The sequence below is a fragment of the Salmo salar genome, chromosome 27 (genome assembly GCF_965601325.2).
Source record: "Salmo salar chromosome 27, fSalSal1, whole genome shotgun sequence".
In the NCBI taxonomy this organism is placed as follows: domain Eukaryota; kingdom Metazoa; phylum Chordata; class Actinopteri; order Salmoniformes; family Salmonidae; genus Salmo; species Salmo salar.
Genome location: NC_138317.1, coordinates 4333886 through 4361131, shown reverse-complemented (window position 1 = coordinate 4361131; position 27246 = coordinate 4333886). Strand labels below are relative to the sequence as shown.

The following is a 27246-nucleotide window of genomic DNA, read 5'->3' as shown; positions in this document are numbered from 1 at the left end:
AACTTGACCTAGCTTGAGAGGATATGCAGAGAAGAATGGGAGAAACGCCCCAAATACATGTGTGCCAAGCTTGTAGCGTCATACCCAAGAAGACTCAAAGTTGTAATCGCTGCCAAAGGAGCTTCAACAAAGTACTGAGTAAAGGGTCTGAATACTTACGGAAATGTGATATTTCCGTTTTTTTTAATATAAATACAGTACCAGTCCAAAGTTTGGACACACCTACTCATTCAAGGGTTTCTATATTATAGAATAATATATGAAGTAGTCACCTGGAATGCATTTCAATTAACAGGTGTGCCTTTGTGGAATTTCTTTCCTTCTTAATGCATTTGAGCCAATAAGTTGTACTCTGGCAAGGTAGGGTTGGTATAGAGAATATAGCCCTATTTGGTAAAATACCAATTCCATATTATGGCAAGAACAGCTCAAATAAGCAAAGACAAACGACAGTTCATCATTACTTTAAGACATGAAGGTCAGTCAATCTGGAACATTTCAAGAACTTTTAAAGTTTCTTCAAGTGCAGTCGCAAAAACCATCAATGCCCTATGATGAAACTGGCTCTCATGAGCACCGCCACAGGAAAGGAAAGACCCAGAGTTACCTCTGCTGCAGAGGATAAGTTCATTTAAATTTACCAGCTTCAGAAATTGCAGCACAAATAAATGCTTCACAGAGTTCAAGTAACAGACACATCTCAACAACAAATGTTCAATGGAGACTGGGTGAATCAGGCCTTCATGGTTGAATTGCTGCAACGAAACCACTATCTAAGGGCACCAATAAGCAGAAGAGACTTGATTGGGCCAAGAAACACGAGCAATGAACATTAGACCGGTGGAAATCTGTCCTTTTGATCTGATGAGTCCAAGTTTGAGATTTTTGGTGGTTCCCACCATGAAGCATGGAGGAGGAGGAGGTGTGATGGTGTGGGGGTGCTTTGCTGGTGACACTTTCAGTGATTTATTTAGAATTCAAGGCTCACTTAACCAGCATGGCTACCACCACATTTTTCAGTAATACGCCATCCCATCTGGTTTGCGCTTAGTGGGTCTATAATTTGTTTTTCAACAGGACAATGACCCAACACACCTCCAGGCTGTGTAATGGCTATTTGACCAAGAAAAAGAGTGATGGAGTGCTGCATCAGATGACCTGGTCTCCACAATCACCTGACCTCAACCCAATTCAGATGGTTTGGGATGAGTTGGACTGCAGATTAAAGGAAAAGCAGCCAACAAGTGCTCAGCATATGTGGGAACTCCTTCAAGAATGTTAGAAAAGCATTCCAGGTGAAGCTGGTTGAGAGAATGCCAAGAGTGTGCAAAGCTGTCATCAAGGCAAAGGGTGGCTACTTTGAAGAATCTAAAATATAAAGTTTTTATTTGTTTAGCACTTTTTGTTTACTACATGATTCCATGTGTTATTTCATAGTTTGGAGGTCTTCACTATTATTCTACAACGTAGAAAATAGTAAAAAATTACAGAAAAACCCTTGAATGAGTAGGTGTGTCCAAACTTTTGACTGGTAATGTATACATTTCAAAACATGTTTTAAAAAGCTGTTTTTGCTTTGTAATTATGGGGTATTGTGGGTAGATTGTTGAGGGGATTTAAAAAAAAATGTAATCCATTTTTAAATGAGGCTCAAAATTGATTGATTTAGATATTTTTTTTGTCTCACCCATCTACACACAATACCCCATAATGTCAAATTTGAAATACAGAAATATCTCATTTACATAAGTATTCACACCCCTGAGTCAATACATGTTACAATCACCTTAGTAGAAGTTCCAGCTGTGAGTCTTCTTGGGTAAGTTCTGTCAAGTTGGTTGTTGATCATCGCTATTTTCAAGTCTTGCCATAGATATTCAAGCCAATTAAGTTTATACTGTAACTAGGCCACTCAGGAACATTTTCAGGGTTGCCTTGGTAAGCTACTTCAGTGACTATTTGGCCTTGTGTTTTAGGTTATTGTCCTGCTGAAAGGTGAGTTTCCCAGTGTCTGTTGGAAAGCGGACTGTGCTTAGCTCTATTCTGTGCTCAGCTCTATTCCATTTATTTGTATCCTAAAAAACTTATTGGAACTCAGTTCTTACTAATGAAAGGAATACTATCTTAAATGCTTTACAGAGTTAATGTTTACAGTTAATTCATTGATCTGTATCTAAAACTGTTTTTCATTTACAGTTATTTACAAGAGTCATTTAATTCGAATTCATGTGATGGAGATTGAGAGAACTATGTACGTATTTATGTTGTATTGGTTAGTATTGGATTATGCTACTGACCATTGGAGGCTGGTGACTTAAACAATTGAGGAGGATGGGAGTCCCGAGCTATAGGTACGGAACGCACGGAGACGACAAAGTGATTAGTGCTCACATGTCAAAGCTGCTGAATCTCACTCCTGTAAAGAAATCCTCTGACATAAATGCATTAAGGCAGCTATATGATGAATGTGAAATTCAGATTAGGAGCTTGGAATCACTGGGTGTAGTGGCAGAATCCTATTGAAGCCTACTATGCCCAATCTTAGGAGGACATGGCTCTTGACAATAGTCGTCAGAGGGGAGTAGATGATAGTCAGTTTCCTACAGAAAGAGGTTCAGACCAGGGAGATGACCAAGAACATGCAACCAACAGAAAGAGAGCAAACCATGGAACAAGTCATGCTTCTCCAATGAACTGAAAACAAAATGACCCAACATGTCATCTGCTGCGGCACTGCACACATCCAGCCAGAAGGAACAAAACAGTCTATTCTGTGACAGTGCAGACCACAAATCAGAAAACTGCCCTGACCACAATATTGCTACACGCAAAGAGAAACTAAAGACAATGGGAAGATGCTTTGTATGTTTAGGACAGAAACACATATCAAAATTCTGTAAAGTCAAAGATGTCATGTGCAACATGTGGAAGCAGACATCACATTGCTGTGTGTACCAGTAAGAGGAGTGAAGTACAACCCCTTACTGTTTCTGCAGATGCTGTTGTTTCCTCAGTTATTCCCCATTCAGTGAAGATGAAACCAGATGGACAGAACACTGTGTTGCTACAAACGGCAAAGGCATGGGTAAAAGGCCCATTGGGCAGGAAGATGGCTCGTTGCTTATTAGATGGAGTCAGAGAAGCTTCATACATGAAAACCTTGTGAAGAGGTACTCACTCTTCCCAACTTCTGCTCCAGCAACGTCCTAACACAACACATTGAAGAGAATGTCTGGGACAAACAGCAGAGAGTTGAAATGGAGGCAATTGAAACCCCACAAGTGTGCACAGATGTGGTAAAGGTTCCTGGTGAGCATATTCAACATGAGCTCAATAGAAAGGGACTGCAGCTCGCAGACTTTCCAGGAGATGACAATGATCCTAAACTCTGTCCTGATAGGAGCAGACTACTACTGTCAAATAGTATCAGGCCGAGTGGAGCGACTTACAGAGACGCTGGTTGCTTTAGAGTACACCTTTGGATGGTCGGTGCAGGGACCCGTGTCCATGTCAAGTGTCGCCGAGGCAATATGCATGTTCATCCCACTTGATGAAGACACACTAAACTCCAAGCTACTGCATGCATTCTGGGAGCTTGAGTCTCTGGGTATCACCAGCGAGAAAACACAGAGGTAAATGAGGCTCTACAGAGGTTCGAGAGAACAACCACCTTCAAAGATGGACTAGACCATGTGGAGTTGCCATGTAAACAAGAAATGCTAGAACTCCAAGACAACTATAGAATCGCCAAGAAACAGTTTGAAGGTCTGAAGAAAAGACTGAAGTAGGATGTGACTTTGTACAGCAAATACAATGAAGTTGTGGAGGACTACTTACAACAGGATATGGCATAGGATGTGACCAAGGACAACGCATCAAGCGCAAACAACATGAAATACTACTTACCTCACCATGCAGTACTCCGGGAGGACAAGGTGACGACAAAACAGAGTGGTGTTTGATATCTTGTCCCATGACGATGGCTGTCCATCCCTCAATGACTGTCTACTCACAGGACCGAACCTGAATCCGAATCTGCTCTGCGTTCTGATAGTTTCAGACTACATGAGATCGCATTCATGGCAGACATCAAGAAGGCTTTCCTGCAGATATCCCTAGCAGAGAGAGACAGAGACACCGTGAGATTCCTATGGCTCACAGGCCCACCAAGGGGAGAAAATGAAGAGGAGCTGCGTGTGCTGAGGATGAAAAGAGTGGTATTTGGAGCTTCCCCAAGTCCATTCTTGCTCGCAGCTACATTCAGGAAGCACCTGAAGCAATATGAAACAGAACAACCAGAAGTTGTAGAGATTGAGAGAGTCACTCTATGTAGATGACTTCATTGCAAGTTCGTTCACGCGATGTTGAAGAGGCTTACATTGTGACAACTGCAAAACGAATGGTGTCGACTGCAGGCACAGACCTCTGCAAGGGGATGACTAACTCTCCTAAACTGAAAACAAAATGGTAGGGGAGTACGACAACTTACCACCCGTTGACGCTAGAAACACAAAGAGTAGTGCTCAAAGTTTTAGGTTTAGTGTGGAGACCGGGACCAGATGAGAAGTATTCTGCACGCATCTTCAATCCTCTTGGCTTCCTGATCCCCTTCACCATCAGGGTCAATTAAATGCTCCAGGAGATGTGGGAGTGAGGACTCAGCTGGGATGAAGTGACCATCTGAACTGACATGAGAATGGCAACAGTATTGTTCAGAACTAGCCACACACTGAAACTACACGTGTTCTGTGACTCAAATGAAAGGGCTTACAGTGCTGTAGCTTACATGCAAGGTGAATCACAAGACAGAGAAACAATGACAAATCTAGTCACATCAAAGTCTAGGGTAGCCCCATTCAAGAAAAGTACACTGCCACGCATGGAGCTCATGGGAGCTGTGATTGGAGCGAGAATAGCAAAAACACTCATGACCACACTGAAAATGGAACAAAAACAGATCAAAATGTGGACAGACTCTATGATTGTGCTGCATTGGATTTGCAGCTCAGTAATGTAAACAGTTTGTCGCAAACAGAGTGACAGAGATCCAGTCCTTGACCAATCCAGAGTCATGGTCACATATGGAAGGGAAAATAAATCCAGCCGACATCCCTACAAGAGGACAAACTGTTCAAAACTTGACACAGAGCCAGCTATGGTGGAACGGACCCAGCATTCTGACATCACCCAATTAGTCGGAGGAGACTGATGACGACAAGGATCCAGAAGAGGTGGATACAGAACTCAAGTCCAGTGACCTGGTGACTGTACAGCTCACATCAAACAGCACAGACAGCACTGAACCCGTGTTGGAGCTTGAAAGGTACAGCAAACTGAAGAGTGTTGAGTGACCGCCTGGATAAAGAGATTCATAGCCAATGCTCATACAAACAGGAAGATGCAAGGTGAACTGACTGCTGACGAACTGTTCAAGGCAGAAAACTCAGCACCCAAAGCTCAACAAGGAGGAAATGGCACGCAGATGGAAGTACAGGCAGAGACTTGTGACCAGCTTCTGGAACAGCTGGCGAAGAGACTACTTGCTGGATCTAAAGTAATCACACCACTGTGACACACCACAGCCCACCCCATTGAAAGTGAGTGACGTTGCAATCATCGGAGAAGATAACACACCCAGACAAACCTGGGAAGTTTGAGGAACTGTTTCCAGGCCGAGATGGCCTACTTAAGTCATGTTCAGTTCGAACTGCCTCAGGGACTTTGAGGAGACCTATTCAGTTGATATACTGCTTAGAGATTTAGATGAACACAGTTGTTCATCGGGCGGAGGATGTTGTAACTTTTTATTTTATTTATTTATTTCACCTTTATTTAACCAGGTAGGCAAGTTGAGAACAAGAGCTCATTTACAATTGCGACCTGGCCACTTAAATGGGTTACAGAGTTAATGTTTACAGTTAATTCATTGAGCTGTATCTAAAGATATTTTTCTTTTACAGTTATTTACATATGTACAAGAGTAATTGTATTACAATTCATGTGATGGATATTGAGAGAACTATGTACATATTTCTGATGTATTAGATTACGCTATTGACCGCAAGTACCAGAATGCCTTGCGACAGGAAGTAAAAGAAAAGTGATAGCGTCAGTTATGTACAAGTAAACCAGTATTATTACTAAAAATAAGCTTTCATCTCACAACCGATGTCCTGAGTCATTACCTTGAAGATAGTTATTCTATATACCCATAACATGATGCAGCCACCACCATGCTTGAAAATATGAAGAGTGGTACTCAGTGATGTGTTGTGTTGGATTTTCCCCAAACATAACGTTTTGTATTCAGGACAGAAAGTTAATTTATTTGCCACATTTCTTGCATTTTTACTTTAGTGTCTTCAATTCTGTACAGGCTTCCTTCTTTTCACTCTGTCATTTAGGTTAGTATTGTGGAGTAACTACAATGTTGTTGATCCATCCTCAGTTTTCTCCTATCACAGCCATTAAACTCTGTTTTTAAACTCACCATTGGCCTCATGGTGAAATCCCTGAGTGGTTTACTTCCTTTCTGGCAACTCGGTTAGGAAGGATGCATATATCTATGTAGTGACTGGGTGTATTGATACACCATCCAAAGTGTTATTAATAACTTTACAATGTTCAAAGGGATATTCAGCTTTTTATTTTTTTTCCCATTTACTAATAGATGCCCTTCTTTTCAAGGCATTGGAAAACTTCCCTGGTCTTTGTTGTTAAATCTGTGTTTGAAATTCACTCCTCAACTGCAGGACGTTACAGATTGTGCATTATATGTGGGGTACAGAGAGGTAGTCATTCAAAAATCATGTATTATTGCATACAGAGCCGATGCAATTTATTGGCTTTTTAAGCCACTTTTCCCTCCTGAACTTATTTAGGCTTGCCATAACAAAGGGGTTGAATACTTACTGACTCAAGATATTTCAGCTTTCATTTTTTATTAATTTGTAAACATTTCTAAAAACATAATTCCACTTTGACATTATGGGGTATTGTGTGTGTGGTGTGTGACACAAAATCTCAATTTAATCCATTTTAAATTCAGGCTGTAACGCAACAAAATGTGAACAAAGTAAAGGGGTGTGAATGCTTTCTGAAGACACTGTGTACCAGATGAGTAATTCTAGTGTAGACATGAATGCGTACCATCACCTCGCAGAATGATCCTCTCTATTAGATCCCATCTTATCTTGGCACCCCTCGTACACCTACTCCTCCCACCGCTACCCCTCTAACTCTCCTGCTATCTCCTCCCTTAGGGCTAGCAGCTATTCACTTTGAGTACAGTATCATCCCTGATTCTCTGCCTGTTTGAGTGTGAGAGCGAAGTTGGGTACGTGCCACCTGGCAATAGCTTTGAAAGGGAACCCTTCCAAACCTATAAACCCTTTTTGATTTCAAAAGCTTTTGTGTGGGAAAGTCTGTGCAAGTCAGATTCAACTCAAGGTCATGGTGATTCAGGACTGCCACCTGAGTGTTTAGTTTTTTTTATTCTACTACATCATAGTGTGTTGTTTTTGTAAGAAAATGTTTCAGCAAATGGCTTATTCTTCAGCATACGTGTGGTGTTGTTTTCTTCTCCCTTTCCTTCGCTCGCTCTCTTTCTCTCTCCCCCCCACCATCTCCCCATGTCCTCAGACTGTGTGAGTGCACCGCAGCAGTCTACATTCAATGCTCTGTCTGTCTGTCTGCATCTTCTCTCTCTCTCTCCCATGATGCATCACCCCCATTTCCTCCACCCATGCCTCGTGGCACTGTAACTCATAAATATTGTTCCTGTTTCCTGTCAAAAAGAAAGACACCAGAAAGACACATTTTCTTATGTAAATTAGTTTATGTTCAGCCAGTGCCAATGTAGACTTGATTTGAGGAGTGTATATAATTTGCTGAAGTATGGCTGGTTATGGACTCACATAGGGCCCTGCAGCTGCTCCAGTAGGCCTTATGAGTCAGCTATTCCCTTTGAATACATTATCATCCCTGATTCTCTGCTTGAGTGTAAGGTAATCTGGGTACGTGCCACCTGGCAATAGCTTTTAAAGGGAAACCCTTTTGACTTCAAAAGCTTTTGTGTGGGAAAAGTCATATTCACATCGAGGTCACGGTGATTCAGGACTGCCACCAGAGTGTTTAGTTTTTTTATTCTACTCCAGCATATTGTGCTGTCTTTGTTGGAAAATGTTTCAGCAAGTAGCCTATTCTTCAGTGCTGTTTTTCTATCCCTTTCCTTCTCCCCCCCCCCCCCCCCCCCCCCCCCCAACATCTCTCCATGTCCTCAGACTGATTGTGTGAGTGCACCGCAGCAGTCTACAATCAATGCGTTCTCTGTCTGTCTGCATCTCCTCTCTCTTTCTCCATGATGCATCACCCCCATTTCCTCCACCCATGCCTCGTGGCACAGGAACTCTCAGAAATATTCTTCCTGTTTCCTGTCAAAAAGACAATCAGAGTGACCCGTTTTCCTTATGTAAATGGTTAGTTTTCAGCCAGTGCCAATGTAGACTTGATTTGGGGAATGTTTTGAATTTGCAGAAGTATGGCTGGTAATGGACTTCTGCTCTCTTGGTATGTTAGATAAGAGGAAAGCAGACCATGCATTCACCATCTCTGGAGCTCCAGTTCAGCCCTGTTGTTGTTCTGTGCTGTCTATGCACTGTCTGTCTGGGGTACATTGGTTCTCCATTTGACAGTGGAGCCAGTGGAGTGTCAGCCTCATTATGGAGTTACCCCATCCTCTGGATCTCTGCTGTGGGCCTTGACAGCCTGGTTTGTAAGTCACTGGGTTGTGGAGGAAACAGTAGAGATTCAGAACCTACTGTATAGTAGTGAGCCGACTAGTTAATTTAAACAGCGGAAGGAAGAAACTTCATCCGTTTTGCATCTGGGTCATGTTCAGTAGGGCACATAGATTTGTAATGGAAAACATAAATAACTTTTCTTATTGGACAAGTTCAGGTAGTATCTTTCCATTTCCCAACCTACTGAACATGACAATGTACTGAGTTATCTGTTATTTTGTGTTTGGCCTTAGGTGTGGAAGTTGAAGGGGTCAGATGAGCACCTGAGTGTGGAGAGAACGACGGGAGGCAGCCAGGAGGGGCTGGTGAGTCCCGATGCACCCATCCACACCTCAGCTACTGACTCTGTACAAACAACTGGCCCAGCATAAACACCTGCCTACTTTCAGTTCTCTATATACTGTAGGCATACATACACTTATACGGTTCTCCATGTCTTTATCTCTAGTTGTGTCCTGGTTCTCACTTTCTGCACTTATCCATATATTTAAAAGTAAAGAAAACGCCTTTATATTGTTGCATACCAGCTTGAAAAATGTAATTGCAAACTCTCAAACCACATTCACTTTTTCAAAAAGTGCTGCACAGTTGAATAGACAGAGAAGTCCAATTATACTCCCTAACTTGGATCACCAAGGGAAAGGCTCCCAAAAGAAGAGGGGGAAGAGCAAGATGAGGATTTTATTTCTTGTCAAAAGCATTTTTTGTGGGGGATTCCTATACCGTGACAGAGGGCACAAGTTGTCATTACCATGCAACCGGCGTAGTCTAATCGTGTCTAAGCTTCCCATTCTACTTCAGAAATCAGTATTGCATTTCCTCCGAAGGCTAAGATGTATTCCTGGCTTAGCATACACCATCTACAATGACTCCATGTTAGCCTGAGCACTGAAATACATTTGGGGAACGAGGGCATTTCTGTTCTACAGTATGTTATCTCCAATGCTGGGTGTACAACTGATAAGTAAACGCCGCTTTCCTCAGGTTAGCTGCTTATTTATGCTTTCGGTGGAGATTAACACTTTGTATTAAAAAAGCTGTTAAGCATTTCATACTAGGGCTATTATGGTGACTGTATTGCCTCCACAGCACACCAGTAGTCACGAGCCATGAACGCAGTCAAATTCCATGTGACCGTTTAGTCACGGTAACTAGGCTTCTCCAAGCTCTGATGCTGCTGATGATCAATAGTAGCCTACCAAACTTGCTAACGTCGTGGAAATATTGGTTCAATAATATTTCTCAGATACCGGAGCCTGTGAATTCAAATAGACTTTATTACAAAGTAACAAGTCGAGTTGGTCCATGGAGCAACTGCCGGACTCAGTTTCAGTTCACTCTTTTTATACAATTTCATGCTTATTCAAGTTTCATAGTCCCTCCACTTTATGCTAATAACCATATCCCCTCGGCTTTACTCCACCATTGTTTCCAAATCTAAGTTCTTTCCTCTAGGCGGGGTTTCACCCCTCCCCTCTAGTTCCTTGGAGAAATTATATTGGTGACGCGCCTATACATTATTTCCAGAAAATAATAAGTACAGATTACTATAGGCAATTATAAGATTGCTACATGCCATTATCGGAATATAATATTACTACAGGCCATTATAGGATTAAGTACAGATAACTATAGGCCATTATAGAATTATACCAATAAGTACACTTAATCCCAGGATTACACATAGTACCTTTGCTTACTCCCTTTAGTGCTGTTCAGCCTTTTAACATGAAACACATTCTCTTAACAGAAAACACCCATATATTCCCGCCAACCCTTAAATTTGATCCAGTACAAGTGAGAAGGAGAAGCACCTTCTGTATGTCACGCCCTGACCATAGAGAGCCTTTCTATTTCTCTATTTGGTCAGGTCAGGGTGTGATTTGGATGGGCAATCTAGTTTTCTTATTTCTTTGTTTGGCCGGGTATGGTCCCCAATCAGAGGCAGCTGTCTATCGTTGTCTCTGATTGGGGATCATACTTAGGCAGCCCTTTTCCCACCTGTGATTGTGGGATCTTGTCTTTTGGTTAGTTGCCTGTGAGCACGCCATTTGCGTCACGTTTCGTTTGTGCTTTATTGTTTGTTTGGGGAGTTTCAATTGATTAAACTATGTGGAACTCTACGCACGCTGCGCCTTGGTCCATTTCTAACGACGAGCGTGACACTGTATGTATTGCTATGGAGGCAATCTGCCTCCCTTTCTCCTTATCGAACATTGCTCCTCTTTCTCACCCATACTGGGGAATCAGGACCAAACATCTCCTTTCACACATAGCTAGAAAGAAGTAAAAGATCCAGCCAATTGTCCTTTTAACATACTGTGTATAAGCATGTGCAATATGATGGCAATTTGCATATACTCCAGAATGTTATGAAGAGTGATCCCTCCTTGCCATGCAAATGAACTGAATCCCAAAAAACATTTCCACTGCATTTCAGCCCTGCTACAAAAGGACCAGCTGACATCATTTCTGTGATTCTCTGGTTAACACAGGTGTGAGTGTTGACGAGGACAAGGCTGGAGATCCCTCTGTCATGCTGATTGAGTTCTTATAACAGACTGGAAGCTTCAAAAGGAGGGTGGTGCTTGGAATCATTGTTCTTCCTCTGTCAATCATGGTTACCTGCAAGGAAACACGTGCCGTCATCATTGCTTTGCACAAAAAGGGCTTCACAGGCAAGGATATTGCTACCAGTAAGATTGCACCTAAATCAACCATTTATCGGATCATCACGAACTTCAAGGAAAGCGGTTCAATTGTTGTGAAGAAGGCTTCAGGGCGCCCAAGAAAGTCCAGCAAGCGCCAGGACCGTCTCCTAAAGTTGATTCAGCTGCGGGATTGGGGCACCACCAGTACAGAGCTTGCTCAGGAATGGTAGCAGGCAGATGTGAGTGCATCTGCACGCTCAGTGAGGTGAAGACTTTTGGAGGATGGCCTGCTGTCAAGAAGGGCAGCAAAGAAGCCACTTCTCTCCAGGATAAACATCAGGGACAGACTGATATTCTGCAAAAGGTACAGGGATTTGACTGCTGAGGACTGGGGTAAAGTCATTTTCTCTGATGAATCCCCTTTCCGATTGTTTGGGGCATCCGGAAAAAAGTTTGTCCGGAGAAGTCAAGGTGAGCGCTAACATCAGTCCTGTGTCATGCCAACAGTAAAGCATCCTGAGACCATTCATGTGTTGCGTTGCTTCTCAGCCAAGGGAGTGGGCTCACTCACAATTTTGCCTAAGAACACAGCCATGAATAAAGAATAGTACCAACACATCCTCCGAGAGCATCTTCTCCCAACCATCCAGGAACAGTTTGGTGATGAACAATGCCTTTTCCAGCATGATGGAGCACCTTGCCATAAGGCAAAAGTGATAACTAAGTGGCTCGGGGAACAAAACATCGATATTTTGGGTCCATGGCCAGGAAACTCCCCAGACCTTAATTAATCCCATTGAGAACTTGTGGTCAATCCTCAAGAGGCGGGTGTACAAACAAAAACCCACAAATTCTTATAAACTCCAAGCATTGATTATGCAGGAATGGGCTGCCATCAGTCAGGATATGGCCCAGAAGTTAATTGACAGCATGCCAGGGCGGATTGCAGAGGTCTTGAAAAAGAAGGGTCAACACTGCAAATATTGACTCTTTGCCTCAATTCCATGTAATTGTCAATAAAAGTCTTTGACACGTATGAAATGCTTGTAATTATACTTCAGTATTCCATAGTAACATCTGACAAAAATATCTAAAGACACTGAAGCAGCAAACTTAGTGGAAATTAATATTTGTGTCATTCTCAAAACTTTTGGCCACGACTGTATATTCACTAAACACACTCTTCATCACAATACAATGGGCAATCACGCCTTTGACACATTGCACAATCCTATGTTTCAATATGATGATAATGTCCATCTCTTTCTTTCCATCCCATTGGGCACCACTTACAATACCCTCTTTTAAGGCACTGTTGGTGCCAATGTGCTCCTACATTCGGTTGAAACCTGTGATGAGGATTAGGATCCTCATTATCCTTGACATAGTCCAGAACTGGATATATGTCAGGAAGTTCACCATCTATTTCAGTCTTGAACAATTGTCGTTATTGTTGTTGATAGGTACGACAAGCCCATCCTCCCCCTGGAGCTTCTCCCCATAACCATGCAGGATTTCCAAATGGACAGTCCAAAGGTCCTCCTTTAGCAATACAGGGCTTTCCCTTTTTGTTGGTGTATTGTCCTGGAGCTCCAGGGACAGGGTACACCTCCACAGGTGGGTTGGTAATAACTGTCTGTACAGTCATCTGTTTTACTGTGGTTTGGATCAGGAGAGATTTCAGTAAAGGTCAAACACAACAGAAAACCACTCCCATCATCACTAGTGCTACACCTGTCCATGATTACCATTTTTGCAACTATTTTTGCGAACATTGCTCCCCATTTTCCCAGGAATCATGTCCAGCACTGACCTTTACTTCAGGTCGTAGTCCTTTCAGCTTGGTCATTACCTTAGTAAATGAACCATCTGGGGCAGTGTTATTGGGGGTGAAGGTGCAGCATTCATCGCCAAACGTAACACAAACTCCACCTTTTTCTGCTAAGAGCCAATCCAAGGCCTGCTTGTTCTGCTATGTCATTCTGCTTGTGGCCTGTACTTCTTCTCCCAAAGCTGTCAATGCAGAGTCTGTATAATTAATGAATCTTTGTTGGTTATAGTAAATGTAATTTATCCATTCTAGGTTTTTGTTTGGTGATATCCAAAGAAATATTGATTCAAATCCTGACTTAACCTCATCTACTTGCTTTATATTCCTTGGGGATTCCTCTACGTTGTCCTATTACATCTAAATAGACCTTGGGGTCAGACTTATATTCTCTCCTTACTCTATGTTTTGTAGTTTGTTGCTTCGTATCACTAGGATTCCATTCAGTGACCGTTACCTGTTGAATCAACCTAACCCCTGCACAAAGGCCTGTCCATCCTTTTGGTAATGTTGCCCTTAATATTTTCCCTCCACATATCCAGAAGAAATCTGCTACTACCACAATCGGTTCTTCATATGGTGCAATTAATGGTAGTGCTAGAGTTTGATTTTTGACAACTATCGTGAGTAATTACTTTTCCCACCCAACTTCCGGCTGCTTGATACGTAGGTCTCAGGTAGGTCTCATGTAGTCTCACATGTGCCTCCTAACTTCCCCATCTCTGTGCTGATAAAACATTCATATGGTTGTTTATAGTCTCTTCGATACTTATATGGGGTCTCTAACTTCTATGCTTCCACCCATACATCCAATTCTCGACATCATTTTCCCCAGTCTGTTTGGTTGTAGTATCTTTGATAGTGTGGATTACCCAAATATGACAAACATTCAGCTGGACAATAAGGCCTTTCTGATCTTCTCAAATAGCAAACGTTTTGATTAAAGTCAGCACAGTCCCTATAATCATAAGATTAGGTACCACCACTAATTCTTTCAGTGGCGAAGGCACACACAATAAGAAATGTGTCTGTCTTAATTTAGACACTCTATATTGAGCCCATTCATACCAGTCGTTTTCTTCTGCTTCCTTCCATAGTCGTTATTATACCAGATCCCTGTTAGGGGGACCATGAGAGAGCAGAGAAGTCGATGATGGGGAAGTCAACCTCCTCTATTTCTTGTTTTTCCATCTCCTTGGTAAGTGCCCCTGTCTGGGGTATCTGCCAGAGTAGATATGCCATCAGGAGCAACGTGCATGTCACTCCTCCCCATCCCTTGACTGGATCTTCAGGAGAGAGTGTCTGTTGGCTTGTGGGAGTTGCGCCTTGGTCCTCTTCTCATTCTGTTTCCTCCAGGCTCCTGCCTGGTGTATCAGCATCCTCTGCTTCCTCATGGCTCGATGGTCGCTCACCGATCCCTTCCGGAACTCTGGTGCAGTGGTTTAGATGGTACCACGTAGTGCTTCCTTCCACCTGGATGGCTGTTGGTGTCGCTAGGACCACCTTGTAGGGACCCTCTTGCCTTGGTTTGTTCCATTTCCTCTGGAACACTCGGATGTAGACCCAATCTCCTGTGATCACCGGACCGGGAACATCTGGTCCTGGTTCAGGTTTTCGCTCTTTTTCCTGGAGATAAATAACTTAATGGATAGCAGTTAGTTGTCTCACATATCCTTTTAATTCCATTTCTAATCGCTCTGATGAGGGACCTTTATAGGGCCCTCTTAGAACTGGCACTTCATGCGGGGTTAGATCAAGTGTTAGTGCATCCACCCAATTAAGCTTTGCGCTAGCACAGATTTTATTCAGTTTAGCCTTGAGGGTTCCATTTATTCTGGGTATTACTTCTCTGGTTAAAAATTGATCACTGTTCCGGATCCCACATCTGCTGATGGTACTGCTAAATCTATCTATTATAACCAACATGTGTCTTTTACCATTTACCTTCTGTATCATATCCACACAGTCTATTACTATATGTTGGAATGTGGCCTATGGGTGTGGTTATCCCTTTTTGTACATTGTTTTCGAGCATATACTTCACATCTCATTAGTGTATCATCTACCATTGCCTGTAGATATGGTGACCAGTGTCCTTGTTTTTTTGTTTTTTTTCTTGTCACGTCCTCTATCATTTCCCCCCTTGCGCAATGGTCAAAACCATTCACATCACAGACAGATTATTTCACTTATAATTCACTGTATCACAATTCCAGTGGATCAGAAGTTTACATACACTAAGTTGACTGTGCCTTTAAACAGCTTGAAATGATGTCATGGCTTTAGAAGCTACGGATAGGTTAATTTACGTCATTTGAGTCAATTGGAGGTGTACCAGTGGATGTATTTCAAGGCCTACCTTCAAACTCCGTGCCTCTTTGCTTGACATCATGGGAAAATCAAAATAAATCAGCCAAGACCTCAGAAAAAAAATTGTTGACCTCAAGTCTGGTTCATCCTTGGGAGCAATTTCCAAACGCCTGAAGGTACCACGTTCATCTGTACAAACAATAGTACGCAATTATAAACACCACGGGACCACGCAGCCGTCATACCGCTCAGGAAGGAGATGCGTTCTGTCTCTTAGAGATGAACATACTTTGATGTGAAAAGTGCAAATCAATCCCAGAACAACAGCAAAGGACCTTGTGAAGATGCTGGAGGAAACGGGTACAAAAGTATCTATATCCACAGTAAAACAAGTCCTATATCGACATAACCTGAATGGCCTCTCAGCAAGGAAGAAGCCACTGCTCCAAAACTGCCATAAAAAAGCCAGACTACAGTTTGCAACTTCACATGGGGACAAAGATCGTACTTTTTGGAGAAATGTCCTCTTGTCTGATGAAACAAAGATAAAACTGTTTGGCCATAATGACCATTGTTATGTTTGGAAGAAAAAGGTGGATGCTTGCAAGCTGAAGAACACCATCCCAACCGTGAAGCACGGGGGTGGCAGCATCATGTTGTGGGGGTGGATATATTGAAGCAACATCTCAAGACATCAGTCATGAAGTTAAAGCTTGGTCGCAAATGGGTCTTCCAAATGGACAATGACCCCAAGCATACTTCCAAAGTTGTGGCAAAGTCAAGGTATTGGAGTGGCAATCACAAAGCCCTGACCTCAATCCTATAGAGAATTTTGTGGGCAGAACTGAAAAGGCGTGTGCGAGCAACGAGGCCTACAAACCTGACTCAGTTACACCAGCTCTGTCAGGAAGAATGGACCAAAATTCACCCAACTTATTGTGGGAAGCTTGTGGAAGGCTACCTGAAATGTTTACCCATGTTAAACAATTTAACGGCAATGCTACCAAAAACAAATTGAGTGTATGTAAACTTCTGACCCAAATGGTGAAAATGGTGATCCTAACTGACCTTAGACAGGGAATTTGTACTAGGATTAAATATCAGGAATTGTGAAAAGTTTAAATGTATTTGGCTGAGGTGTATGTAAACTTCCGACTTCAACTGTATATGTTTCCTTTTTTCATTTGTACGTAAACTCAAACAGATGTCTGCACTCCTCCGCCAGGGGCACACAAAAAAATGCAGGACTTGCTGATTTTACTAATCCAACGTCTGTGTCATGTTGTGACACCCCTTCTGGTATGTTTTTTCTATTTCCTGCCTCTGCTGGTTATCTGGTGCTATCCCTTCTCCTAATTGTACTTGTTGGTTAGCTCTAACTTCTACCTCCTTTGGGTCCCCATTCATTACTGTTGTGGCCAGTATTTTAATAAAGGCTTTGTCAGTGCATAGTATTTTGTTCCACTTGCTAATTTTTGCTTGTTTCATCATGGGACCTAAATCTTTTACTATAGCTCCCTTATTTACTAGCAATGTAATGTGTGGAACGGAATCAGAAATATTGTAACATTTTTCCACAGTCTGAAACATCCCTGTCCATTACATCCATTGCTGCCCCCTGTTTCCCTATAATTATGTACTGGGACATAATTGGTACTGATTTTCCATTTGCATTTATTATCCAAAGTTGTTGTAATAAATGATCTTGGTAGGGGTCATACTGCATTGTGCAGTGATACTCTGATTTTGCTCTATCAGCTTCAGGTATCTGAGCCTGGATAAACCTTCCCCACTTCTTTACAGTTTTATCTATTTCTATCTTAAATTCTCCAAACCAATACATATTTGCTGTTCCTTTTGTCATTACCATTTGTAGGTTTTAGTCCCGTTTTTATCTATACAGTGAGGGGAAAAAAGTATTTGATCCCCTGCTGATTTTGTACGTTTGCCCACTGACAAAGAAATGATCAGTCTATAATTTTAATGGTAGGTTTATTTGAACAGAAAAACGCATGTCAAAAATGTTATAAATTGATTTGCATTGATTTGCATTTTAATGAGGGAAATAAGTAGTTGACCCCTCTGCAAAACATGACTAGTACTTGGTGGCAAAACCCTTGTTGGCAATCAGAGGTCAGACGTTTCTTGTAGTTGGCCACCAGGTTTGCACACATCTCAGGAGGGATTTTGTCCCACTCCTCTTTGCAGATCTTCTCCAAGTCATTAAGGTTTCGTGGCTGACATTTGGCAACTCAAACCTTCAGCTCCCTCCACAGATTTTCTATGGGATTAAGGTCTGGAGACTGGCTAGGCCACTCCAGGACCTTAATGTGCTGCTTCTTGAGCCACTCCTTTGTTGCCTTGGCCGTGTGTTTTGGGTCATTGTCATGCTGGAATAACCATCCACGACCCATTTTCAATGCCCTGGCTGAGGGAAGGAGGTTCTCACCCAAGATTTGACGGTACATGGCCCCGTTCAACGTGATGCGGTGAAGTTGTCCTGTCCCGTTAGCATAAAAACACCCCCAAAGCATAATGTTTCCACCTCCATGTTTGACGGTGGGGATGGTGTTCTTGGGGTCATCGGCAGCATTCCTCCTCCTCCAAACACGGCAAGTTGAGTTGATGCCAAAGAGCTCCATTTTGGTCTCATCTGACCACAACACTTTCACCCAGTTGTCCTCTGAATAATTCAGATGTTCATTGGCAAACTTCAGACGGGCATGTATATGTGCTTTCTTGAGCAGGGGGACCTTGCGGGCGCTGCAGGATTTTAGTCCTTCACGGCGTAGTGTGTTACCAATTGTTTTCTTGGTGACTATGATCCCAGCTGCCTTGAGATCATTGACAAGATCCTCCCCGTGTAGTTCTGGGCTGATTGATCACCTTTCTCATGATCATTGCAACTCCACGAGGTGAGATCTTGCATGGAGCCCCAGGCCGAGGGATATTGACAGTTCTTTTGTGTTTCTTCCATTTGCGAATAATCGCACCAACTGTTGTCACCTTCTCACCAAGCTGCTTGGCGATGGTCTTGTAGCCCATTCCAGCCTTGTGTAAGTCTACAATCTCGTCCCTGACACCCTTGGAGAGCTCTTTGGTCTTGGCCATGGTGGAGAGTTTGGAATCTGATTGATTGATTCCTTCTGTGGACAGGTGTCTTTTATACAGGTAAAAAGCTGAGATTTTGAGCACTCCCTTTAAGCGTGTGCCCCTAATCTCAGCTCGTTACCTGTATAAAAGACACCTGGGAGCCAGAAATCTTTCTCAGAGGGGGTCAAATACTTATTTCCCTCATTAAAATGCAAATCAATTTATAACATTTTTGACATGCGTTTTTCTGGATATTTTTGTTGTTATTCTGTCTCTCACTGTTCAAATAAACCTACCATTAAAATTATAGACTGATCATTTCTTTGTCAGTGGGCAAACGTACAAAGTCAGCAGGGGATCAAATACTTTTTTCCCTCACTGTAATTACCCCTTCAGGAGAGCACTTCATTTGTATGCCCATTTTGCATAGAGCATCCCTTCCCAGTAGATTGTTTGGGGTTTGTTCTGACACTAATATAGGAAGGGTCGCTGATTTATCATCAGCTGTTAAACGGACTGGACCTGTCATTGGAATTAACTGCGTTTGTCCCGAGAATCCTAGTTTTGGCATATTTACCAGACATGGGGAGATAATTTGGACTTTTACACATGTGTAAGTGGCTCCAGTATCTATCATCATGGGTGTGCCTCTGTTCTCTACTTGAACCTGCAGCATAGGTTCTTGATCAGCTCTCGTGGATATCATTGAAAACTGACTCTCCTCTGTAGGATTCTCTGGGCATCCCTAGTATCCCTGAATAGACCTCACCCATGGGTTCACAGGGCATCCCTAGTATCCCTGATTAGGCCTCACCCATGGGTTCACAGGGCATCCCTAGTATCCCTGATTAGGCCTCACCCATGGGTTCACAGGGCATCCCTAGTATCCCTGATTAGGCCCCACCCATGGGTTCACAGGGCATCCCTAGTATCCCTGATTAGGCCCCACCCATGGGTTCAAAGGGCCCTGTGGTTGCTTCTGATTTTGTTGCCAGCCTCCTCCAGTCTGTTTACAATTATTTTGGTTCCTGTTTCCCTGTTGTTGCCAGGGGTTAATAGGACAGTTTCGTCTAGTGTGTCCTGGCTGTTGGCATATCCAACAGATCCCAGGTGGTCCCAGCGGGCCCCTGTTTCCTCCTCTCTGATTGTTTTGCGGAAGTCTTTGTTGCCTATTGCCATTATTCCATTGTTGGGGTTGTTTTGCATACACATTCACTACTGGTGGTGTGGGTGGTACTTGGGCCTGCTGGACGGGAGGTGGTTGTAGTCCTCCAGAGGAGACTGTAGCCATTGTTCTGCTTCAGGGGCTGTCACTGGAGCTTGGACTTTATTTTTTCCTTTGTTCGTTAGTTCTTCCAGCTGGAGCTGTATTAGCTTCTTCTGAATGTCTTTTCCTTGTTCCTTGAGTCTTTGTTCATCCTTTCTGTATTTTTCCACTGCATTGATTACATGGTCACATAATTCTTTGTGTGATTTTGAAGTCAGTCCCACCATGTCCTCCAGCCTGCTTCTCACTTGTACAGGCATGGTCTCTATCACTGAGTTTTGAAACAGAGTTGTCATCAGTGCGTCTCCCTCTGGATATCGTTCTGTTTCCAGCCTCCATCGTTTCAGCTGTCCATGTAGATACGCAGCTGGATTCTCTGTCTACCCCAGTGCTTCCACTTTTAGTGACTTTTTAATCCTTGCTGGGTATTCCCTTCTTAGAGCACACCAAAAGTCAGGGCGGTGTGTGTCAAAGTCTATTCCGTCTTCCAGTGTAGTCCCTATTGCCTCGTTCAGGTTACTGGACCTCCCTTCATCCTCCATCTATGCCACTCCCACTACTCTCGCCAGCAGTGCCTTCAGATCCCCACAGCCAGTAGCTTACCCATGGTTTGCTCTTCAAAAGTCCTTATCCATTTTCCTGCTCCATCATGGAGGTCAGGTAGGCGGGCAACCAACCCTTCCAGGTCCTGCGAGCCCCATGGGACATAATGCCCTTGAGTTCCTTTTATAAAAATTGGACATTGTGCACCATATCTTTCAGGTTCTTTCATCTTCCTCCTACTCCGCAGCCCTCTTTTTTTCCCTTTCCCTGCCATAGACCATTTTCCCTAAAACTGGCTATACAGTTGAAATCGGAAGTTTACATACACTTAGGTTGGAGCCATTAAAACTATTTTTTTCAACCACTCCACAAATTACTTGTTAACAAACTATAGTTTTGGCAAGTTGCTTAGGACATCTACTTTGTGCATGACACAGTCATTTTTCCAACAATTGTTTACAGACAGATTATTTCACTTCAAATTCACTGTATCACAATTCCAGTGGGTCAGACATTTACATACACTAAGTTGACTGTGCCTTTAAACAGCTTTGAAAAATCCAGAAAATTTAGCTTTAGAAGCTTCTTATAGGCTAATTGACATAATTTGAGTCAATTGGAGGTGTACCTGTGGATGTATTTCAAGGCCTACCTTCAAACTCAGTGCCTCTTTGCTTGACATCATGGGAAAAATCAAAATAAATCAGCCAAGACCTCAGTAAAAATATTGTAGACATCCAAAAGTCTGGTTCATCCTTGGGAGCAATTTCCAAACACCTGAAGGTACCACGTGTTCATCTGTACAAACAATTTGTATTTGTTATTTGGCTAAAGTGTATGTAAACTTCTGACTTCAATTGTATCTTCTCCACTCTCCCCATCTTGTTCCTTACACACCGTTTTTCTAGCCTTCTTATTTCTCCATCCACTGTCTTGCTTTTTGCCTCCATTTCAGCTATTATGTCCTCTTCCAGTGATTCTTCATCTTTTTTTACCGGCATTTTTGCAAAGGCCTCTCTCAATCCTGCATTGCAATCAAATCTTTCTGGACTTGTTTCTGTAACTTGCTCAGTCTTTCCTGCCCTTCTTTTTTCTTTGTGCCCTCTCAGGTAAAAGAAAAGGGAGTCTTCCTCTTCCACCTCTATTTCTCCCTTTATTTCCACCACTCCCGACACCAGGGGGTATTGCCCACTGGTGTATGGTGGAGGTTCAGTAAACCATTCCACCTTCTTCTTGTCTGACTTTTCATTGTCTTTGTTCAACATTCCTCTAGCTGTCTTTATACTTTTCAACAATCATTCTCCTTCTTTTTTAAACATCCTCAGTACCTCTTTTTCTTTCTTGTCCTCTCTCTTCTTCCCTGTGTCACTTATAATATTTTATCAGCGTCTCCATTTCCTCTCACACCGTGACATCAAACGCTCCTCCTTCTGGCCATCTCGTGCCCATTTTGTTGGTGCGTTGTTTCCATTTCTGAGATATTTTAGTCAATTCTTCACTGCATAAGGGGATACCTGGCGCTCAGGATTTCTGCCGTTCTATTCATTTCTACCGCTTGTTTTCTTGGTCTCCCTATGTTTGATTTTATCGTTACCAATATTTTTCTTAATGTTAATCTAGTAACAGTCTGTGTTTTTAGTATCGCTGCCCTTTTAGTTGTTATCCACCCCACTTGTCTCAATATTACAGATATCTCTATATCTGGTTCTTTATCTGTTGTCCTGTAACCCCTATTCCTTTTTCAAACCCTTCCTGTTCTCTCTGTCTCAGCCAAGGTTTTACTTAAACGTCTATGGGTACTAACACAAAAAGTATTTTCCTTGATTGTGCTAGTTCCTCTAATGTCGATTCAATTCGCCCTACTGTCCAATATCTAAAACCACTCTCTCTCTGCTTTTTAATATCTTCCAACAGGACCATTACCTCCTACCTCTATCCAGGTTACTTTTATATTTTCTAACTTGAGTTGCTTTTCCAGTTTTTTTATTTAGATACCTATTCTATCGTTGCATAAACACTTCCACTTCTATTTTCAGAACTTTTATTTGATTTCTGGGAACCTGATAATGTTCTGTCTTGCACCTGTGTATTTGTTTGGTTTGGCTCTTACTTTGATGCCCTAGTCTAGACATTCGCTTTCTTTTATTTTACCTCTTTGAGCTTCTTATACTATTCGTTGTTCCCTATTCTCATTCTGTTCCACCATTCACTTTTATATATATTTTTTAAATAATTTATGTCCGGACGGCTAGTCCATATCCGGAATTCTCCTACACAAATTTCTATTATTACTATTTCCTGTGCCAACCACTGTTTAATCAGTCGTAGTTTAAACTTGATTCTTTCTCCTGGTTTATGCCACCATCTCCGAATGGTAAATTGAGAAGTTCTTATCTGTACCCAACTTACTCTTAACTCAAGCCCTCCTGGTAACGTACATTTTCTATAAATGTTTAATCACCATACATTCGTACTTTGGGTCCAGGCCAAGAGCGTCCTCCCTACCAGGTCACACTTAAGTGATGGTCCAGGAGTGGTGCGCTTCCAGACTGAATCCTTCTTTCACGCTTTCTTTCACTGTTGCTCCTGCCCCGGTGGAAACCGGGCGTGTCCTCCCTACCAGGCTGCACTTAAGCAGCCATCCAGGAGAGGAGCGCGACACCTTCCCCACCTATGACAGAAGAATTTCACACTTACTTTTACACATTTCTTACGCTTTCCCTAAGCGACCTGGAAATTCAGCCCTTCTCTGATACACTTCCACGGCACAGAAAAGCAGTATTATACAGAGTTTTACCTGTCTGAGCAGTCCTTTGCTTATTCACGTCCTCAACACAACCAAGCGGTAACCACAGGATTTTTGCCTGCCTATGAAGTCCTTTATTGATACATTTTCGCGACACAATAAAGCGGTATCTGCAGGTCTTTTTGCCTATCCGTGCAGTGCCCTAGTGATACACTTCAACACACAAGAGCATTATCCATAGGACTTTTATTTAATTTTATTCGACCAGGCAGACGGACAGTTGCCACCCCAAAATGGATTGAGCAGAACAGTCAACAGGGCAGACCAATGAATTGAACGAGATCGAACAAATGCCCCAGATGAGCGGCTGAGCGAGCCGGATAAATTGAATGACCCATCTGACTCGGACTGATTGAATGAGATGAATGAATTGCACTCGCAACCTCAAACAGGTTGAACAAACAAGTCCGGCCAAACTGAATCGGACAAAACAATTAAAACTCAAACAGACTGAACAAACTGGTCAGATGAACCACCCAAATAAAACAGATGAATAACCCCACTCAACTGAGCCAATCAGATGTGGCACAAACCCCCCCCGCAGTGGTCGCAGCAATTTTTCTACTATATTTTCACTGTTGCAACCCTCAAAGCTTTTATCCCCTTTTTATTTTGCATTATTTTGCATGCATTTATTGAATTCAAAAGCTCCCAATATCTTTAGTTCGTTACATTTGGAGAGACCCACTTGGTGTCCTACCGCTGAGGCCGAGTCCTGGAGAGAACCACACAAACTCTATACTGTTTAAGCAAGAACTTTGCTTACCTTTTTAAGTGGCCACTTGTCTGTGTAGTTCGTCCAAAACCGTCCACAACTGCAGATTTTCACAGTTTCTGGTTCCTTTTTGCCACTCCTGGCTAGCTTGTCATTTATGTTGTGGAAATATTGGTTCAATAATATCTCTCAGATACCGGAGCCTGTGAATTCAAATAGACTTTATTACAAAGTAACAAGCCGAGTTGGTCCATGGAGCAACTGCCGGACACAGTCTCAGCCCACTCCTTTTATACAGTTTCATGCTTATTCAAGTTTCATAGTCCCTCCACTTTATGCTAATATCCATATCCCCTCGGCTTTACTCCACCATTGTTTTCAAATCTAAATTCTTTCCTCTAGGCGGGGTTTACCCTCCCCTCTAGTTCCTTGGATCAATTACATTGGTGACGCGCCTATACATTATTTCCAGAAAATAATAAGTACAGATTACTATAGGCAATTATAAGATTGCTACATGCCATTATCGGACTATAATACTACTACGGGCCATTATAGGATTAAGTACAGATAACTATAGGCCATTATAGAATTATACCAATAAGTACACTTAATCACGGGATTACACATAGTGCCTTTGCTTAGTCTCTTTAGAGCTAGTCAGCCTTTAAACAAGAAACACATTCTCTTAACCTGTTGAGGACAGACGTTCCGCTAGCGGAACCCCTAGCCAACAGCCAATGGCATCGCACGGCGCGAAATACAAAACCAACTAAAATACCACAATTCAATTTTCTCAAACAATCAACTATTTTACACCATTTTAAAGATAAGACTCTCATTAATCTAACCACATTGTCCGATTTCAAAAAGGCTTTACAGCGAAAGCAAAACATTAGATTATGTTAGGAGAGTACATAGACACAAATAATCACACAGCCATTTTCCAAGCAAGCATATATGTCACAAACCCAAACCACAGCTAAATGCAGCACTAACCTTTGATGATCTTCATCAGATGACACTCCTAGGACATTATGTTATACAATACATGCATGTTTTGTTCAATCAAGTTCATATTTATATCAAAAACCAGCTTTTCACATTAGCATGTGATGTTCAGAACTAGCATACCCACCGAAAACCTCCGGTGAATTTACTAAATTACTCATGATAAACATAACAATTATTTTAAGAATTATAGATACAGAACTCCTTTATGCAATCGCTATGTCCGATTTTAAAATAGCTTTTCGGCGAAAGCACATTTTGCAATATTCTGAGTACATAGCTCGGCCATCACGGCCAGCTATTTTGACATCCGCCAACTTCGGGGTCACCTAAACTCAGAACCCAGTTCCTACATTTTAATATAAAAACAAAACTATGCTACATTTTATCTCTGGGACCCTCAGGATGACAAATCAGAGCAAGATTACTGAATTCAAGTATATTATTTACCTTCAGAGGTGAATGTATCAAACCAGTTGCCGTGATGTGTTTTGTTGTTGTGCACTATCCTCAAACAATAGCATGGTCTTTTTTTGTTGCTGTAATAGCTACTGTAAATTGGACACTGCAGTTAGATTCACAAAATTTTAAGCTTTCTGCCCATTATAAGACATGCCTATGTCCTGGAAAGTTGGCTGTTGTTTACAACGTCATTCTAGTCACATTATCGCATATTGAGCAACAACTGTCCTGGTTTAGGGACACCGATCCAATAGAGGTTAAGCACATTGCTTCGCTTTACAACAGGAGTATAGCCTACTTGGCTGGCATGAAAATGAACCACGGGAAAAGCATCACCCATTTGCTATTTAAGTGCATAGATGACATGTATTTTTTCCCCCTGCCCATCTTCCGAGACAGGTGCATGATTTAAAAAAATATAATAAATTCACCTTTATTTAACTAGGTAGGCTAGTTGAGAACAAGTTCTCATTTACAATTGCGACCTGGCCAAGATAAAGCAAGCAGTTTGACACATACAACAACACACAGTTACACATGGAGTAAAACAAACATACAGTCAATAATATAGTAGAAAAATACATCTATATACAAAGTGAGCAAATGAGGGGAGATAAGGGAGGTAAAGGCAAAAAAGGCCATGGTGGCGAAGTAAATACAATATAGCAAGTAAAACACTGGAATGGTAGATTTGCAGTGGAAGAAAGTGCAAAGTAGAAATAGAAATAATGGGGTGCAAAGGAACTAAATAAATAAATACAGTAGGGGAAGTGGTAGTTGTTTGGGCTAAATTATAGATGGGCTATGTACAGGTGCAGTAATCTGTGAGCTGCTCTGACAGCTGGTGCTTAAAGCAAGTGAGGGAGATAAGTGTTTCCAGTTTTAGAGACTTTTGTAGTTCGTTCCAGTCATTGGCAGCAGAGAACTGGAAGGAGAGGCGGCCGAAGGAGGAATTGGCTTTGGGGGTGACCAGAGAAATGTATCTGCTGGAGCGCGTGCTACAGGTGATTGCTGCTATGGTGACCAGCGAGCTGAGATAAGGGGAACTTTACCGAGCAGGGTCTTGTAGATGACCTGGAGCCAGTGGGTTTGGCGACGAGTATGAAGCGAGGGCCAGCCAATGAGAGCGTACAGGTCGCAGTGGTGGGTAGTATATGGGGCTTTGGTGACAAAACGGATGGCATTGTGATAGACTGCATCCAATTTATTGAGTAGAGTATTGAAGACTATTTTGGCAGCATGAGTGAAAGATGCTTTGTTGCGAAATATGATAATGGTCCATTCTGAATAAAAACAAATTTCACACATATATATTATGTAGTATACTGTATGTTTAGATTTTTTTATACATTCTAAGGCTGCATGAGGCAAATCAAATTATGATTTGAAATTTGTATTTTACACCCGTTTTTCTTCCCAATTTCGATCTTGTCTCATCTCTGAAACTCCCCAACGGGCTCGGGACAGGTGACGGTGGTGTCATGCGTCCTCCAAAACAAGACCCACCTAATCGCGTTCCTTAACACACACCAGCATAACCCGGAAACCAGACGCACCAATGTGTCGGAGGAAACACCGTTCAACTGGTGACCTGGGTCAGCCTGCAGGCACCTGGCCTGCCACAAGGAGTCGCTAGAGCGCGATGAGCCAAGTATAGCCCCGGCCAAACCCTCCCCTAACCCAGACGACGCTGGGCCAATTGTGCGCCTAACTATGGAACTCCCGGCCACTGCCAGTTGTGGAACTGCCCGGGAATGAA

At 42.4% G+C, this 27246-nt stretch overlaps 1 protein-coding gene across 2 annotated transcripts in view; it reads left to right on the top strand.

Annotated features, from left to right (window-relative positions):
* LOC106588203 (oxysterol-binding protein-related protein 10) overlaps positions 1 to 27246 on the top strand; it is a 159175-nt gene that overhangs the window by 52119 nt on the left and 79810 nt on the right. For both annotated transcript variants that reach the window (XM_014176964.3, XM_014176963.3), the window contains exon 4: positions 9035 to 9106. In XM_014176964.3, coding sequence (XP_014032439.1) covers positions 9035 to 9106 — 72 coding nt within the window. The remainder of the gene's footprint in view (positions 1 to 9034; positions 9107 to 27246) is intronic.